At 33.2% G+C, this 19,422-nt stretch overlaps 1 protein-coding gene across 1 annotated transcript in view; it reads left to right on the forward strand.

The window, feature by feature from the left end:
- The window catches only part of SLIT3 (slit guidance ligand 3), an 890,559-nt gene that overhangs the window by 618,889 nt on the left and 252,248 nt on the right, over nt 1–19,422 (forward strand). Inside the window, exon 7 of the mRNA XM_053718567.1 lies at nt 5,368–5,439. Coding sequence (XP_053574542.1) covers nt 5,368–5,439 — 72 coding nt within the window. The remainder of the gene's footprint in view (nt 1–5,367; nt 5,440–19,422) is intronic.

The following is a 19,422-nucleotide window of genomic DNA, read 5'->3' on the forward strand; positions in this document are numbered from 1 at the left end:
TGTGCGGCGTATGGTCTGAGCACTGAGAGGCTGACCCCCCACCCCTTCAACCTCTGCAGCAATGCTGGCAGCACTCATACATCTATTTCCCAAAGACAACCTCTGGATATGACGCTGAGCACGTGCACTCAACTCCTTTGGTTGTCCATGGCGAGGCCTGTTCTGAGTGGAACCTGTCCTGTGAAACCGCTTTATGGTCTTGCCCACCATGCTGCAGCTCAGTTTCAGGGTCTTGGTAATCTTCTTATAGCCTAGGCCATCTTTAGAGCAACAATTCTTTTTTTCAGATCCTCAGAGAGTTCTTTGCCATGAGGTGCCATGTTGACCTTCCACTGACCAGTATGAGAGATTGTGAGAGCGATAACACCAAATCTAACACACCTGCTCCCCATTCACAACTGAGACCTTGTAACACTAACAAGTGTTACAAGGTCTCACATGACACCAGGTAGGGAAAATGGCTAATTGGGCCCAATTTGGACATTTCCACTTAGGGGTGTTCTCACTTTTGTTGCCAATGGTTTGGACATTAATGGCTGTGTGTTGAGTTATTTTGAGGGGACAACAAATTTATATACAGGCTGTACACTCACTACTTTACATTGTAGCAAAGTGTCATTTCTTCAGTGTTGTCACATGAAAAGATATAATAAAATATTTACAAAAATGTGAGGGGTGCACTCACTTTTGTGAGATACTGAATGTTTCTAATCATAAAATAAAAAAAACCTGTTTTGTTAAACAAAGAAACATCCATTATGCATCTGTGAAAAACTTTAACATTTTAATACATACAATCTTTTGTATGCAATTAATATTTTCCCTTTAAAATAGTTTTTTTCCTGATTCTACATATACCTCACAACATAGTAAACATCTGTTGATTCTTGTATAGCTCATTAATTGCCATTAACAATGCAGGTTTAGCAACAATTTACACGAAAGGGAATTAAACATACTTTAGTTGAGAAATTATTGAAATATGCGTCTTTCAAACAAAGTTTAATTTTTTTCGTACACACTCATGATGTTCTCACAATAAGGTGACATGCCAAGGATCCTGTAATTAAAATATTCAGTGCTCTCTTTTATCAGTTAATGCTTATTGACTGCTAAGGATGCTTTTACTTAAGACAGGAGGGGGAAGAAATTCCTCTACATTCAAACTCTATCTTCACTAAAATAACAGCCTGAACTGAAAGGGATATAAAACAGTTTGTAGTATTGTTGTAATAAAAATCCCTAAACTGTTGGCTATACAGATCTTTGAAGATATGTATTATTTGCAATTTTAAAATGATTTTACCTTTTTATTTTATTTTTTAACTTCATCTGTGTAGGGTCCATTACTTCCTGTAACTGTAGTCTCTGCAGGAAAGCAAATAAGAAACTTTTCCTTTGAAGTGTTGCTAGGAGACACCTGTACTAGCTGCAGTCAATGTATTGCCCATGCTCAGTAGAGGACTATTGATATTGGCTGCATTAAAGGCTTCACTAGTTACAAAAGGCTCACTAATTGGATTCAACAGACTTTCAATGCTGTTCAGCAGAGTTTAAAGATGCAGCTTAGATCGTGATGTCATCAGTAGGCAGAGCTTGGCAGCCATTTCAAAGTGACCAGAAACAATATTAATTTTAAAATAACTTTTTTACTGTTACTGTTGCTTGATATAGAAAGGGGTGCAGAGGATATTTGCAGCTTAATCTAAAGTAAGACTTTAAGATGACTAAGGTGTAGACTGTCCCTTTAAGCTCTGAAATGGTAGCTGTTGTATCTAGCTGCAGGCAGTGGCTAAAATGAGGATTTCTAAGTGTTCATTTAGGGCCAGATTACAAATGGAGCGCTAATTAATGCTCCTGCTCGAACATTAATTGTGCTAGAAGTAAGCTTTTTGCAATTGTCGAGTTGTGCTCTCGTTCTAACCTGACAAGCACAAAAAGCCAAAGTTAGAATATCATGTGCAGGTTCACGTATTCCCCCATAGGATTCAATGGAGAAAAAGTGGCAAAACACCCCACTCTTGCGCAAAAATGAATATTGCATAAAAATGCTTTAACGTGTTCATCTGCTTACTGCAAAGGGCTCTATTTCACTTGTATTTATGTCTATATATGTGTACATATGTATTTATGTGTTCATATGTGTATATATGTCTGTATATATATATATATATATATATATATATATATATATATATACACACATAAAAATACATATGTACACATGTGTATAATTTCAAATATACTGGCATTGTAGTGTATGAGAATCAATATTTAAAAGTTAACAATCAATATATGGATAATTAACATTATTTCTCCAACAAATGTCAAATGCTCTACAAACATTTATCATTAATTTATAACTAACTTACCAAACATTTGTTATTTCTGCCAAAAAGTTTTGAAAAAAGGGTCCAACACTAATTATAGGGTTAAAATACCCTAACTATTCTTCTATGGTAATATATAAAAAAACATTTGTGACCTCTATATATTCAAATTTGTTTTAAACTATGCTCTCCCATCTATCTGTTGTATCCCACAACCTATTTATTGATATGTTTTACCAGGAAAAAATACATTGAGATTTCTCTCGTTTTCAAGTGTGTCCTGGGATATGCATTACATTGCATTATTATTAGTTACATTTTTATATAGCTATTCAGAAACACAAGGTAGGTCTTTTTATAATGTACAGTCTTTGTTTGTAAAGATAGAAAGATTTTTCTTTTCAAGGATCTCAGGTTGCTGGAGTATTTGGTGCTTTCCGGGAGGTTATTCCACAGTTGAGGAGATCTGAATGAGAACGCTGATTGACCAACTTCCTTTTTGTAGAGGGGAATGGATGGTAGAGTGTATAGAGGATAGAAGGGAAAGAGGTGACATGATAGAAACCTTCAAATATATGAAGGGACTTAATAAAATAGAAGCTGAAAGCATTTTTCACAAAAAAATAAATGCCAAAACAAGGGGTCACAATGTAAAGTTAGAGGGTAGTAGATTCAGAAGAAATTTGAGGAAACATTTTTTTACAGAAAGGGTGGTGGATTCATGGAATAAACTTCCATTTGAGGTGATAAACACAAAGACGGTAAAGGAATTAAAAAATGCCTGGGACATGCATAAGGCTATCCTAAGGAAAAAGTCACATGTAATATGGGTAGACTTGATGGGCCTTTTTGGTTCTTATCTACCATCAAATTCTATGTTTATATGTTTCTAAGAAGAGAACCTTACGTTAAAGGGGAAGGGGTGCATTGACCCAAATAAGATATTAGAAATAAAAACATTTATAGCATCAGGGCATACATTCTGATCTAGAGCATCATATAACCTAAATGTTATCTCACTGTTTTGTCTTCACTTCCATGCCCACAATAAGCAAATATAAAAATAGATAATGACTTCAACCTATTCAGTTGAATCCACTGCACACAAAAAAGAAAAACTGTTCTTTCAGAATGATCATAGGAATAAATGGGATTTCCATCAGCAGGAGTAAAATAATTTATAGATTCAATTCTTAATACAACACCATTATAAAATACAGTGTAGCATGTAATTTCAAATGCTTCTCAACATTAAAATGTGCTAAAAGATGTTATTGAAAAAGACGGTAATTACATTTTATTCAAGTGAAACATAAAGTGCTACAATATTAGTATGGCTCCTATAGACTAATAATGATGAAAAATAAAAAAACATAGCAGGCGTTTAATTGATTTTCTTTCATTGTAATTATTAGAATTACTTTTAAATATGCACTTTTTATATAGTTTTCTCTTACTGTAAGGTACAGTAACATATGTTATTGATATAATTATGGTAGATAAATAGATGATAGATAGATAGATGGATGATAGATAGGTTTTGCCACGTCTTCATTATAATGTAACACCTTTGGGGTACTTGGAAACCATATAACAGTCCAAAGCCCCATGTCCGCAAAGAGATGTTTTGACTACTAGTTGACTTTCCCTGTAGTCATAAATCACTGAACAACATTTTCAATATGGTGATTGACCTTATCTCAGAGATCTATACAAACTTATAAAAATAAAACACTTTCAAAGATTGCACATAGTTTGATGTAAAATGGATCCTGTGTTGGTGACATAATAGTATTTTTAACTTTAGACAATAGACAATCAAAACATGGCATCTACCTAGTAAAATAATTTGGATCTTTCAACAGACATATTGAATTTGTGATAAAAAATAAAGGCAATAATTCACACGGACAGATAATTTACTGGAAGTTTGATCATGAAATACATAACCACACCTACCAGACTACCTGGCTCATACATTAATTCCAATATAAGTTTAAAATAATAGCTGGCAAAAATGGGGGTCATATTTTGGGGTAACAGAAAATCTAGCTAGGCCAAGTTGTAAAGCTCATTTAATGTTAACTTAAATCAAATAATCTACTTGGTTTATTTAGTTATGTCCCTTTAAAGGGACATAAAACCAAAAAAAAATTATTTCATGTTTCAGATAGAGCATGCAATTTTAAGCAACTTTCTGATTTACTCTTATTGTAATATTTTCTTCATTCTCTTGCTATCTTTATTTGAAAAAGCAGGAATGTAAGCCTAGAAGCCGGCTCATTTTTGGTTCAGACCCTGGGTAGCACTTGCTGATTGGTGGCTAAATATAACCTCCAATTAACAAGCACTACAAAGGTGCTGAACCAAAAATTGGTTTTGTGTCCCTTTAACTTTCTCAGGTTACTTTACATTATGGACTAGGCACATTTGCTTACCATAGCATGATACTAATTCTACCTAAATATAGACTAACGAATTTAAATATATCTCAAAATCATTTTTTTTTTAAATCCATAACTATTGTGAGTAAAATGATAATTTCACCACTCCAATAGCAGTTGTGTTTGCACATTGCCATATTTATTTGTGAAGAGATTGAATCATTTCAGTTCAAATATGTCCTAAAACGATTCTCCACAGGAATTAAATTATGCAGGTTCAAGTTCCAAGTCAACTTTAGAAAAAGCTAAGTTGTCAGCTGCCCCTTAGCACATTGATGCACCTTGTTCCAACTTTTAATCAATACAAAGTGTACTGCTCACTACTGGTTGCTGTGCGCTATTCTAGCCAAGTAATAATCTGTCAGTTTATGTACGGCTTTCTGTTACGCTGCTATAAAATGGCTCCCAAGACAATTCACAAATTGTACCTGGTATATTTGTCAACATGCATGCTCATTGTTCTGAAGGAACAAATTTATTTCCATGTATAAATCAGTTTGTTTTTACTCACATAAATATTCCATGTTGGTGAAGCAAGGGCAGATGAATAATGTGTTTTCATTTTGTTCTTTTTTTCCTTCTTTTTCCTGCAGTACACTCAATAACAATAACATCACACGAATCCCACTTACCAGTTTCAATCATATGCCCAAGATCCGAACACTGTAAGTATCAATTTGTTCATTTATAAAGATCATTACATTTTTATCAAATATGTCATTGTTTTTAAATATATTTACTAAAAGATATATGAGCAGTTATACCTTGTAATGTATTAGGATTTGTATTACTTTTCATCAATGATGAATGAAATTAGTTTTTGGCAAAGGAACCATGGACCATTCTTACAGCACACTTTTGAGTGTCAAAATAGCAGACTTTGGGTATTTTGTTACTATGTGTTTTGCTTTTGTGTAATTAAGCATTAAAGGGACATAAAACCCAACATTTTTCTTTAATTATTCAGATAGAGAATACAATTTTAAACAACTTTTTAATTGTCTTCTATTATCTAATTTTTTTTATTCTCTTGGTATCATTTGTTGAAGGAGCAGCAATGCATTACTGGTTTCTAACTGAACACATGGGTGAGCCAATGACAATCAGTATATATATGCAGCCACCAATCAGCAGCTAGACCCTAGGTTATTTGCTTCTCCTGAGCTTTCCTAGATAAACCTTTCATCAAAGGATAACAAGAGAAGGAAGCAAATTAAATAATAGAAGTAAATTGAAAAGTTGTTTAAAATTGTATTCTCTATCTGAATCATGAAAAGATTTTTTTTGGGTTTCATGTCCCTTTAAGCAAATTGCTAAACTAATGCAGGTAGAAATAGATATGAGTAAATATATGATTAGAGTTTGCTTTTTGAGGTTTCAATAATTATAAATCGGGGTTTCATGCAACTTGCTCACCTGTTTTGTTCCCCTGGACTATTGATATACTTTATGACTGCTATATTTTGGACATTTGCAGTTTTTTTGCCACTACTGCCAATTTGTAAACTACATTATCTTTAAAGAATGTCACTGATCACTTCCCATAAACTTATAAATTAAGCTAATATATTAAATGATAGAGAAAAGGGCCTGATCTGACAAATAATACAAATCATTTACAAAAATCAAATACATCTCATAGATATAAGCTACATTAGAATTCCTTAAAGGGACATGAATCCCAATTTTTTTGACAGAGCATGCCATTTTACCAAACTTTCCAATTTATTTCTATTGTTTCATTTGTTTTGGTCTCTTTATATCCTTTGTTGAAAAGCTTACCTAGGTAGGCCCAGAAACTGCTGATTGGTGACTGCACATATATATCTCTTGCTAGCTCCCTATAGGGCATTACTGTCCCTTCAACAAAGGATATCAAGAGAACAAAGCAAATTAAATAATAGAAGTAAATTGGAAAGTTGTTTAAAATTGAATCATGAAATAAAACATTTGTGTTTCATGTCCCTTTAATATAAAGTAATTAGTTGCAAGTGTGTATGATGAATTATAACTATATCCACTGTGTGCTATTACCTTTTGTGTTTGTAATGTGCTGCAAAACACAGGTTAAATCTATATGTAAAGTTCCTTGGTAAGGAAATGTTGCTCATTAAACTGTATGGTTTAAATGATTTAAAGAAGCATTTTTTTATATATTAATTTGTGTTAAAATATTTCTGATAAAATACATCACTGCTAGGATAAAATAAAATGGATTCTACTGCATGTGACCCACTGCAGATGCAGATTGTTTGCACATATATTTGCTTCCAGCACGTGCTCTGTATGCTCCAGGTCACATGTTGTTTAACAAATGCACTTGACCTATGGAAGTATCTACAGTGGGACATACAGCTCACTCTAAATTCCCCATATATTGTACGCATAGCAAAATACTTTGCATTGAACATTAAAATTCTCCATTTCCTGTAATTTAATTCTAAAAATTATAGGGGGTTTTTCTAATTCCCTTAAGAGGGTGGAATGCACACTCCAGACTTCAGAAGCCTAACATTCTACACAGTGATTTCTTTGATCAGGGTAAAAAAACATATATATAGGGAAAGCTCTCATGCTACAAGAGGCAAGAACCCAGGTCATCTCTCACAATCCAATTACATTGATAAACAGCAAAGGAGCCGCACACTAACTAAAAAAAAAAGAAAGTTTTTTAGCCATGTAAGAAATTGATAAGTATAGATGGTTATTAATATCAGTCCTTAACCAGCTTTTCAAGGGATATATCCTTGGACAGAAAAACAGTGCAAATTTTGATAAATGCTTTCCAAATATTTATTTTATATGCATTCATTTTTTTATGCATTGTTTATTTGCTAATATACTTTGTATACATTTTAAAAATGTCCTTTTAAGTTTAATAACAGAAAATGTTAAATTATAATTATTGAAAGTATATTGGCAAAATTCAAATGATTATATTTTAAAGACTCAAGTCTGGATCGGCTCATTCAAATAAAGAAAGTGGTAAATGCAGTTTGACCATTGAAAAGCAATTTCAGAAAGCAAGGTGTTAATTTGTTCTAATAATGTTCATACTCTGCTGATATGTTAATCTATTGAAAGAAAGACTGCTGAAAAATCTTGTAACTACAAGGTGTTTACTGTCCCTGTAATAAAAAAAGTGTATATATTGACTCGTCTTTCCTGTTTGTAGAGCATTGTTGACACATATTTTTGGCCATTGGATGCCTTCCAAACCAGCAGTCATAACTATGTTTGCACAAGAATAGCACTCATAAGCATGACCGCATGTCAAGCAATAACTGCTGTTACATTAAATTTGACATAGCTCAGGTTATATATTTTATGCACAACAGAATTGCATACAATCAGGCGTAACTATAATGTGTCAGATTATGAAATGCTCTTTATCCCTATTTCGAAAAGTTAATCCTTTTGTAAATGCGAAGATAGTTTATGGCGTTTTAATCAGATTAAACACAATTATCCCATTTGTTCTGATATGTCAGTGTAACATTACATCATATGATTTACCATTTCAGATAAAGGATATTTACTTAATAAGATATTTACTTAGGAAGTCAATTTATATACAAACGTATCGTGACACATATAATTGCTGTGCATTGATGCTGTCAAGAAAATATATCAAATGTATGACAAACCACATTCTACATTTTTTGTTTAGTTTCCGAGGTTTACTAGAGCATTTCAGATATATCACAAATTGGAAAATATATATATATATGCTATATAAATATATGTGAACACAAATAGATAATTTATCATAGGGCTGCCTCGACTAGAGCCTATGAACCATAATCTGCCCTCCAATTGTGACCACTGAGCAGAAGAAAAATATACATCAGTAATTTATTATCAGAAAGAGCAGGTACACACTTCTCATTAGGTAATTAAGCATGTGTATTTGTACCACATTTAGGAAATTTGAATAGTACATGCAGGTAAGGATTGCTAATTTACATAATAGTACAAATCAAAGTACATGTTATAAACATGTCATAAAAATTACAAACCACATGGGATGGCGCTAAAAACAGCTAGAAGTATATGTAACACTCATACACAATGTGTTATAAAAATAAAATACATTTATTAAGAAAGTGACAGCAATATCATATGAATGGAGGGACGTCTCCCTTCCTACAATAAAAAAAAGATAAAATATGCTACTATATACGAATACCACCGAAAAATAAAGGTAAAAAAAATGTATCTCAAAAATATATCCAAAAGGTATCTTTTTCTTCCTGTAAAAACTCTTGGTTGGTATATATAAAAAATTGATTAATAAAAGTCACTGGGGAACAATTCTCCTATGAGTTTGTTGTTAGAAAGTGGGTATAATAGATACAGCCAATTCCTCACTTAGGATACTAAGTGTCCATAGTGCTTCCTTAGAAGATGCTTGTGAATGTTTTTCTTTGCCTCTTAATTAGGCATAGGTGTGTTTCCTTTAGAAGATACTTGCAAAATGTTACTTTTTTCCTCTTAGTATAGCATAGGTGTATTCTCCTTATGAACTAGAGATACCGACCTCTTTAGCCGTGACCGAGTGGTCATTAGTGTTTAGCAGAAAGTACCTTAGACCATGTCAGAGGTTTCTGTCACACAGCCTGCTACATGCGGTTTCTTCACTCGGTTAGTGCACTCACAGAGACTTACACTTCTGTGTGATTGGCTTCCTCCTTCTGTCCTGGCCTACTTCGCGTCTTGTTTACAGCAATGCTGCAGTACTCACGATGGGTAGAGATAAAGTGCAGGCATCTGGAGTCCGATTTACTGCAGTATTGTCGGATGATTATAGAGTCCACTTCAAGATTATAAATAAAAGGCAACACTAGTATTATACAGATGGTAATCAGGCACCTAAGCAAACAGCGTACATGTCAGGTGCCACTGCAACTATATAATAGTTACTATTGTATTCCAAACCTATAGCTTTGGGAAAAAAAGATGATTATTATTGATTTGCTATACAAAACATATAGTTATCATATCTGATCTAAAGATAAATATATATATATAAAGCACCTATAGGGAAAGAAAACTGTACCATACTCCTATAGTTTTATTATAGATCTTTTTCTCTGCTTTATAGATAGCCATTCCAGTCCAAGTGGATATTTAAACCCTTAGGAACTAGGTTATCTGGAACAAACGTCTATCTTGCTTCCTTTTGGATAAGTAATTTACCAAAAGGAAGCAAGATGGACTTTTGTTCTAGATAACCTAGTTTAATTAGTTTCATGTCCCTTAAAGGAACAATGAACCCAATTTTTTTCTTTCATGATTCAGATAGAGCATTCAATTTTAAGCAATGTTCTAATTTACTCCTATTATCAATTTTTCTTTGTTCTCTTTGTATCTTTATTTAAAAAGCAAGAATGTAAGTTTATATGCCGGACCATTTTTGATGAGCAACCTGGGTTGTTCTTGCTGATTGGTGGATAAATTCACCCACCAATAAACAAGTGCTGTCCAGTGTCCTAAACCAAAACTTGTCTGGCTCCCTAGCTCAGTGATTTTTAACCTTTTTTTTGCCGTGGCACACTTTTTTACATTAAAAAATCCTGTGGCACACCACCACACATTGTAGCCTAATACAGCATATATATATACACATACACACAAACACACACATACTGTATGTATTGTGCTGTTATGCCATGCCTCCTACAAACTACCCCTGCACTGGGAGTAAAAAACAAGCAAAGTTTAAAAAATATGTCACACTGTTGTCAGTCTGCCGTGGCACACCTGAGGATCTCTCACGGCACACTAGTGTGCCACGGCACACTGGTTGAAAAACACTGCCCTAGCTTAGATGCCTTCCTTTTCAAATAAAGATAGCAAGACAACGAAAAAAATTGATAATAGTAGTAAATTAGAAAGTTGCTTAAAATTGCATGCTCTGGGGCCCATTTATCAAGCTCCGGATGGAGCTTGAGGGCCCGTGTGGAGCTTGAGGGCCTGCAGGCTCACCAGAAACAGCAGTTATGAAGCAGCGGTCTAAAGACCGCTGCTCCATAACCTGTCCGCCTTCTCTGAGTATGTGGACAGACATTGCCATAATTCAAACTGATGGAGTACGATTGAGTTGATTGACACCCCCCCTGCTAGCGGCCGCCAATCTGCAGGGGGGCGGCGTTGCACCAGCAGCTCACAAGAGCTGCTGGTGCAATGCTGAATATGGAGAGCGTATTGCTCTCCGCATTCAGCGAGGTCTGGTGGACCTGATCCGCACTGTCGGATCAGGTCTGCCAGATCTTTGATAAATATCCCCCTCTATCTGAATCATATAAGAAAAATTTGGGTTCAGTGTCCCTTTAAAATGTTCATATCCCTTTAAATTTGAAAGTATGTTACATATTTTCTGGTGCAATGCAAAATTTGTAAAGAGGCGCACAGTAAATAGAGTAGACATCAAATAGTAATGGGCACATTGCAGTGCATCTGCAAAAAGAGAGTATCATTCACCTCCAAATATAGTCATTCTAATTCCAACAGCCTGATATCCTCTGATTTATATTTACTTTCATGTCATTTCCCTCTATTGCTTTAAGGAGTGACATTAGTAGTTTTCAGAATTAATTTAAGTGATTAAGTAAAAGGATTTTTTTCCCTTTTGTTCTCATTAATGGTTTGTAATATTCATCCCAACACCTCAGATCGATCAATCAGTGCTGTCTGTTTCCAGGGCTGAGTGTCGTCTGCCATTCTCTTTTTAGTTTAATTTTGGAGATGGCTTTGTAGATAGCTCCCATGAGATTTTCACTGACTAATCCCGCTTTGCTGTAATTAAAGGAGAAAACAAAAGGAAGAAATCATAAATGGGATTTTTTAAACAAAGCTTTATTACCGTATTCAGAGATTCACATTTTACACAAAAGATATTCAGTATTTTTTTTTATTTTATTTTTTGCTGAGAGTAATTTAGATAACATAGTTGAAGAGAGATTTTAATGACATTTTTATTTCTACATATTTTATATATTACCAGAATATAATTATCGAATATTGGTTTAGTTTAATTTACAATGGACTAGATTACAAGTGGCATGCTAACTGTTGCGTGCAAACAATAAGGGGTTCATCATGAATCTTTGCACGCTTCGGAGGTAGCGCACATATTATAAGTTGAAACACCCTAGCTTGAGCGCAATTGAATTTAACACACGGCGGGTTAGTGGAACTTCAGAGCTCTGGATTAGTGTTATGCTTTACAAAAAAAATTCACAAAACACATCAAAAATACATTTAAAAGTGCAGTTTCACTCATACTAACACTGTCTAATAAAAATTATGAAACAAAATTTGCATAAAAAAGTTAAAAGGGCTCAAAGATATGAGGTCTCAGGTGTTAGGAGAAAAAAAAAGGCATGCAAAGGGCTTTAACATAGAGATACATACATATACATGTCTATATATATATATATGTGTGTGTGTGTGTGTGTGTGTGTGTGTGTGTGCTTCTATGTGTGTACACATGTATTTATATGTGTATTTATGTATTTACAGACATTTATATACATATAAACACATACATATGTATACATAAATAAGCATATATATAAGTGCATCCAAGCCCTTTGCAGTCAAGTAGTGGAAAGCATGAAACATCATATCTATGAAATATTCAAATTTAATAAAGTGTTTAACTATGTATTTATCGTAAATATTTCACATAGAGTAATATTTTCTAACAGATATATATATCTGTATATATTTATACTATATATAATCATATAAATATATCATTATAGATATATATTTTACAAAAACACTTTCAGATATGTACATATTCGAAGTTTGGCTTTTTGCACACCAGTTAACACTTGTGTAAAAACGTTTTACTTTCGATTTGTATTGCATACGCAATAAGCTTACTTCTAGCCCAATGAAAATTCTCTGGACAGCAAGCTTATTTGCCATGAGAATCATAACCTAAACATAACAAGCAGAGGTATTTTTAAGATGTATTCAAGGCATTTTTTATTCCGGCTTTTAAAAAGCAATATTTTAAATTACATTTTTGTTTTTTATTGGTCCCGTGATCAAATAAGCCATTTTTAATACATTTTCCTGTCCATTGAGGGAATTGTGTGGGGTTAACATATAGTGAAAAACTGATGCCTAGCGACATAGTTGTTAGAGACAGGGCATACAAAAATTAAATTGTCTTTAAACATTGGGTACAATATAGCTGTATTATAGAACAACATATAGGTTACAAAATAGAGTTTATAAGCAGAAAAAGTGCAAGTTATGCCATTTTCCTTGGTGTCCATTTAGCCAGACTTTACAAGCTTATTAAGTCAATCATTGTCCCAAGATATGCCTGTATGCATTTGATGCACCAATTCAAAACTGAGTTCTATTATTATTATTACTACTGTTATTATTATTGATAATACAATGTTGTACTTTCTATACCAAGCATGCTAAAATAGTAATGTGGAAAGTACACCAGTAGTGCTGATCAGGTTATCACAAAACAGTTTGTAACCTGATTTCACATTTTTCCTCTCAGCCAGTAGTGATAGATTGTGCTCAAGTTTTGTGCAGATATATTCTCTACCATGAATATGAGTCGCTGTGTTAATTGAAGAGCAGATTTGTGTGTGTTGATTGTTTTTTCTTGAGTGTTGTGTTGCGCTAGGTGTATACTCACTCTTTGTGCACAAATTGTGGTAAAGAACAAGAATGTAATTGAGAATTTATCCAGCTGTCCGGTGAATAAGATAAAGTATTTAGGCAGTTTTCCTGCTAAATGTGCTTTCTGTCTAGATGCTGGACAGCTCCCAGATTATTGCTGTGCTCAATACTATTCTGATGACCTGTGTTTGAAGATAAAGTTCGAGGCTGAGTTCCCTGTGTGTTTGCAGTTTAAAAAGTGGCGTCCGTCAGTTTTCTAACAAATGTTCATATCAAACCTCTGACCAAGGCTCCCAAGGGCCATATCCATCAAAGATATCTTATCTCACATTTCCAACTACATGGCACTCCTTATATATTCCTCTTTGACTATGATTCCCAAAGGTTACATCAGTCAGCAATATCTTATTTTAATCTGAAACTAGTGTGTTAGAAGAGTTATCACTAATAATTTTGAGGACCTTTTAAAGCCACGTGTATTTATTATGAGAAGTTAAACTCTGTGAATGTGTTTTTGTGTTAAAGGGACAGTAAACACCAGAATTTTTGTTGTTTAAAAAGGTAGATAATCCCTTTATTACCCATTCCCAATTTTGCATAACCAACACAGTTATAATAATATACTTTTTACCTCTGTGATTACCTTGTATCTATGCCTCTGCAAACTGCCCCCTTATTTCAGTTCTTTTGACAGACATGCATTTTTAGCCAATCAGTGCTTGCTCTTAGGAGCTTCACGTGCCGGAGCTCAATGTTATCTATATGAAACACATGAACTAACGCCCTCTAGTGGTGAAAAACTGTCAAAATGCTTTCCGATTAGAGGCAGTCTTCAAGGTCTAAGAAATTAGAACATGAACCTCCTAGATTTAGCTTTCAACTAAGAATACCAAGATAATAAAGCAAAATTGGTAATAAAAGTAAATTGGAAAGGTGTTTAAAATTACATGCCCTATTTAAAACATGAAAGCTTTTTTTTTTTACTTTACTGTCCCTTTAATTAAAAACAAAAAATAAAAGTGTCATATTTAATTGGGTATTTAGCTACCTGTATGAAGATGAAAAACTCTCCAGCAGGAAACATCTCAACAGTTCTTATCTTAACCTATAAAACTGATTAATTAAATTTGAAGAACAATTTAGTGGATCAGCTCCATAGGATGTTTAGTGTATCAGCTTTATAGTATAACATAAAAAAATCTAACATTTTTATTGGAGAGCTCTTTAAAAGTTTATTACATGTTGACCAATGTCCCTCAAATTAAAAGGAAATGTAACCATCTATCTGTTCTAAAGGCTTCTAAAAAGTGTCAGGGATGTGATATCTAAAAAGATTGACAGTAACATCAGTCATTTATAAAATGAGGCCTTCACGAAAAAAAATTGATAGTTTTAATATTATTTGCAGCAGGGATCATAGTTTAAACAAAAATAAAGAATAGTTACCTAATCCCAGTTCAGGTGAAAAGTAGGCTAAATATATTCCAGTGTGCAAAGGAAGCAACTATGGTACCAGTATAAATCCAAGATAGTCAGGACCATCTTACTGAAACCTTTTCTTGACACTACTTCACTCTATTTCCACTTGTTCAATAAGTCTGACTAGGTCCTTTATCCTAGGTAATCTGTCTTCCCTCTCTTTTCACACTCCATATTGAATACTTAATGAAAAAATCAATTAAAATATGTTTCTGGTGTTTTGCTATAGAATAACATATCAGCCAAGTCAAGAAATTTTTAAAAAAATCAACATTTTGTATGCTGCACTGAGATAAGAGACAGCGTTCAAGGGCTAAGAAATTAGCATATGAGCCTAACTAGTTTTAGCTTTCAACAAAAAATACCAAGTGAACAAAGAAAATTTGATGATAAAAGTAAATTGGAAATTTGTTTAAAATTGCATGCCCCATCTGAATCATGAAAGTTTAATTTTGACTAGGCTGTCCCTTTAACTTAATGAAACATGATCATATTCAATTTATAAAGCTATGATTATATTTAAAATAACATTTTCTTAATTAAAAACTTTTTGAGATGTAGACCAGAGAACAATATAAAAGTATATAAGAACAACCTTAATGTGTTTGTGCCATATATTCTCAAATTCCATCAAACACATACAGTTTCCGACACAGCTATCAATAACAAAAGACTATGGGGACAAACCGGGAATGTCAAACAAATGTGCCCTTTCAGTAGAAAGCATTGTTTTACATCAAGGTTTAAAGAGATTTTTTTAACAAGTTGTACACATCAGTCCATTTCATGTTGTTAGCTGCTATTGATCGACTCCCCTTGATTAGAACTGGCAGGAATTAGTTTGCATCGATCTGCTTTTGTGGGTGTTTTTGTTGAAGCTGCATTATTTATGTTAAACATTGCACTGTATTCATTTTTTTGCTAATGGGGAATATCCTGCTGTCTGTGCATCTGTGAGACACTGCTGGTTTTAAAGGGGGTATATTTTTAGTGACTGAGATCAAGGGGTTACATCTGTGTGTTACTAAGAAACAGTCTCAGATCCGATACAGCGGCTCTGTATAATGTACTTAATAATAGTCTTCCACATTATTTCTGTTTTCTTTAAAATGTTTGTATGAAAAATAAGAAACAAAATGTGCATATTTTATGTATTATGCATTATACCTTATGAAGAAAAACGATACATCAAAGTTTTTTTTTATGAATTAACATGGTCAGTTTCTTATGCTGTTCTATGAAGTGAGCAATTTTAATGATTATGATCTGTTAAATATCACAAATAAATTGATTATATGATTGGAACTTAACTCAGAACTTTTGAAGAAAATTATTTCTATTGATTAATGTGACCTTAATCTGGAAAGGATTAGTAAATAAATATTAGATATAAAGATGTACTGAAAGCAAAGATTAGCCATAGGATATTATGTAGATATATTTTGTGAATTATATTATTTGTTGTTTCATTACTGAAGATATAAGTGTAAAGGTTTGTTTCTATAAATTAAAACGGGCAGCTATGTTTGAACTTAGGTTTCCTCCTTATATATCTCTGCTGAGGACAATTTGGGACAGATATAAATCAGGTAATTAAATATAGTGCAAACAGGGCTGTGTGAAATATAGGAGTTTAAAATAACTATATAACAGGATTTACACAAAGCCTTATTTGCACACTATTATTTTACAGTTTTCCTATCTGTCCCTAATTCTCCTCAGGAGAAAAATAATAAATGTGAAAACTAGGTTTAAACATGGGGGTGTTCATTACTTTATAGAAACTCAGTGGATTTAACAAAACCTACTATTTTCAGAGTTAAAGGGACATGAAACACATTTTTTCTTTCATGTTTCAGAAAGACCATGCAATTTTAAACAACTTTCCAATTAATTCTATTATCTAATTTGATTAATTATCTTGGTATATTTTTTTTTGAAGAAGCAGCAATGCATTACTGTGAGCTAGATAACACATTGGATGAGCCAATAACATGAGGCATACATGTGCAGCCACCATTCAGTAGCTCCTGAGCCTACCAAGGTATCCTTTTCAATAAAGGATACCAAGAGAACGAAAAAAGTAGATAATAGAAGTAAATTGGAAAGTTGATTAAAATCACAAACTCTATCTGAATCATGAACGGAAAAATTGAGTTTCATATCCCTTGAAAATACAGGAAAATGGGACAAAATAAATAAAGTATAATGGAAAGATTGTTTTTTTTACTACACATAATAAAATCTCAAACTGTTTATGTCCCTTTACCATCACATGATTTTTCATTTAAAAGATATGGGATCACTAGCTTATTTAGTTTGGGTTTTTTACCTGTAGTGTTGCCATTTAGCACTTTGCCCTATACCCTTTCCAGACATTGTTATAGAAGCTTTTTGAAATGTATGTTGAGTTCCAGTCTCATAGTGTTATTATTGTAAAGGTACATTTGTATTATTTTATGCCTACATAGTATAGGCCAGCAATTGATCACCAAGGTACAAAAGCTCTGCCTACACCTTTAAGCCACATGTAAATTAGTGCCTGTAATGATCAAAATATTCTTTGTGTAGCATGTACCAAGGACAACTAAACCACAGTATACTTAAAGGGACACTATACCCAAATGTTTTCTTTCATGGTTCAGATAGAGCATTCAATTTTAAGCAACTTTCTAATTTACTTCTACTATCAATTTTTTATTGTTCTCTTGCTATCTTTTTTAAAAAAGCAGGAATGTGATGCTTAGGAGCTGGCCCATTGTTGGTTGAGAACCTGGGTTATGATTGCTTATTGGTGGGTAAATGTACGCCTATAATAAACAAGCACTATCCATGGTGCTGAACCTAAAGTGGGCTGGCTGCTAAGATTTACATTTCTGCTTTTAAAATAAAGAGAGCAAATAAAAATTGATAATAGGAGTAAATTAGACAGTTGCTTAAAATTTCATGCTCTATCTGAATCATGAAAGAAAACATTTAGGTTCAGTGTCCCTTAAGTATGCAGCATCCTGTTGGGATGGAAAAAATGCCCTATATGCAGTCAAAATAAATAATCAGTGTAATCTGCAATGCTTTACTATAATAAAATATGTTATTGGTGCTTAATTTTCGGTTCCCTTTAATGCTGATTCTTTGCACCAATTGTTTTTTGTTTTCTCTGATTTGTAAAGCAAGAAACAATGTTTTTCTATTATTAGAAAAAAAAAGTCCTCAATAGGATCTGTAAAATCAGTAAAATAATAAGACTTGAAGTAGTAGACTTCCTAAGAATTTTATTTTAGTAACGGTATATAGCCTGTCAATGGCAAAAACTCACTTTGCTACAGTGTTTGCTAAAGTCTAATACAATACACATCTGTTAATTATAATAATTTCACCTGAATGGGATAAATATGTTTTTATGGAAATTTTAACTTGTTTATAGGGATCGTCAAGTCCAAAATAAACTTTCATGATTCAGATAGAGAATGTAATTTTAAACAATTTTGCAATTTACTTTTATCACCAATTTTGCTTTGTTCTCTTGGTATTCTTAGTTGAAAGCTAAACTTAAGAGGTTCATATGTTAATTTTGTAGACCTTGAAGGCCACCTCTAATCTGACAGTTTTTCACCACTAGAGGGCATTAGTTCATGTGCTTCATATAGATAGCATTGAGCTCACGCACGTGAAGTTACCTAGGAGTCAGCACTGATTGGCTAAAATGCAAGTCTGTCAAAAGAACTGAAATAAGGGGGTAGTTTGCAGAGACATAGATACAAGGTAATCACAGAGGTAAAAAGTGTATTATTATAACTGTGTTGGTCATGCAAAACTGGGGAATGGGTAATAAAGGGATTATCTATCTTTTGAAACAACACAAATTCTGGTGTTGACTGTCCTTTTAACATTTTTTAACTGAGAACAAACAGTACAAAATGCAGTGTCAGAGAGAGAGAGAGAGACTATATGGCCTATTCATAGCAGTATGAGTATGCACCAACTATCAACCATGCTTTACAACGAAGTGGTGTAACCTACGATGGTTTGTCAGTTATTAAAAAAATATAGCCAACAAACAAGCTATTAGACATATAGCAAGTTGGCTATTCACAAATAACCAGCTTGTTGTAATCCATTTTACCTACTAGAGTGTAGTGTTCATAAATAGCTCCTTTACCTTAATTTTGCCCTTTGAAGTAGCTTATTTTGCCTGTTGTTTCCCAAATTATACTTTAAAAAAAAAATTGGTTATAGAAAAGCTATGTAAATGGAAAGCTGAAAAATAAATTATAGTGGTGTTAGAGAGATAAAAATGTTAGTTTTCAAGTGTTCTCTCTAACTCTGGCTTCTATGTAAACAGAAATTAGATAATGAGGACAGTGTGCAAAGAGATAAAGATAAGATAAGGGTGTCTGCTCTCCCTAAGCCTTTTGAAATGGGTACTTTAGTGTCCCTTTTTTAAGTCCGTTGTTTAAAAAAAATAGCCAATCTGTTATTAGATGTATAGAAATTTGACTGTTCACAAA

This window comes from Bombina bombina, chromosome 6, assembly GCF_027579735.1.
Source record: "Bombina bombina isolate aBomBom1 chromosome 6, aBomBom1.pri, whole genome shotgun sequence".
Lineage (NCBI taxonomy): Eukaryota > Metazoa > Chordata > Amphibia > Anura > Bombinatoridae > Bombina > Bombina bombina.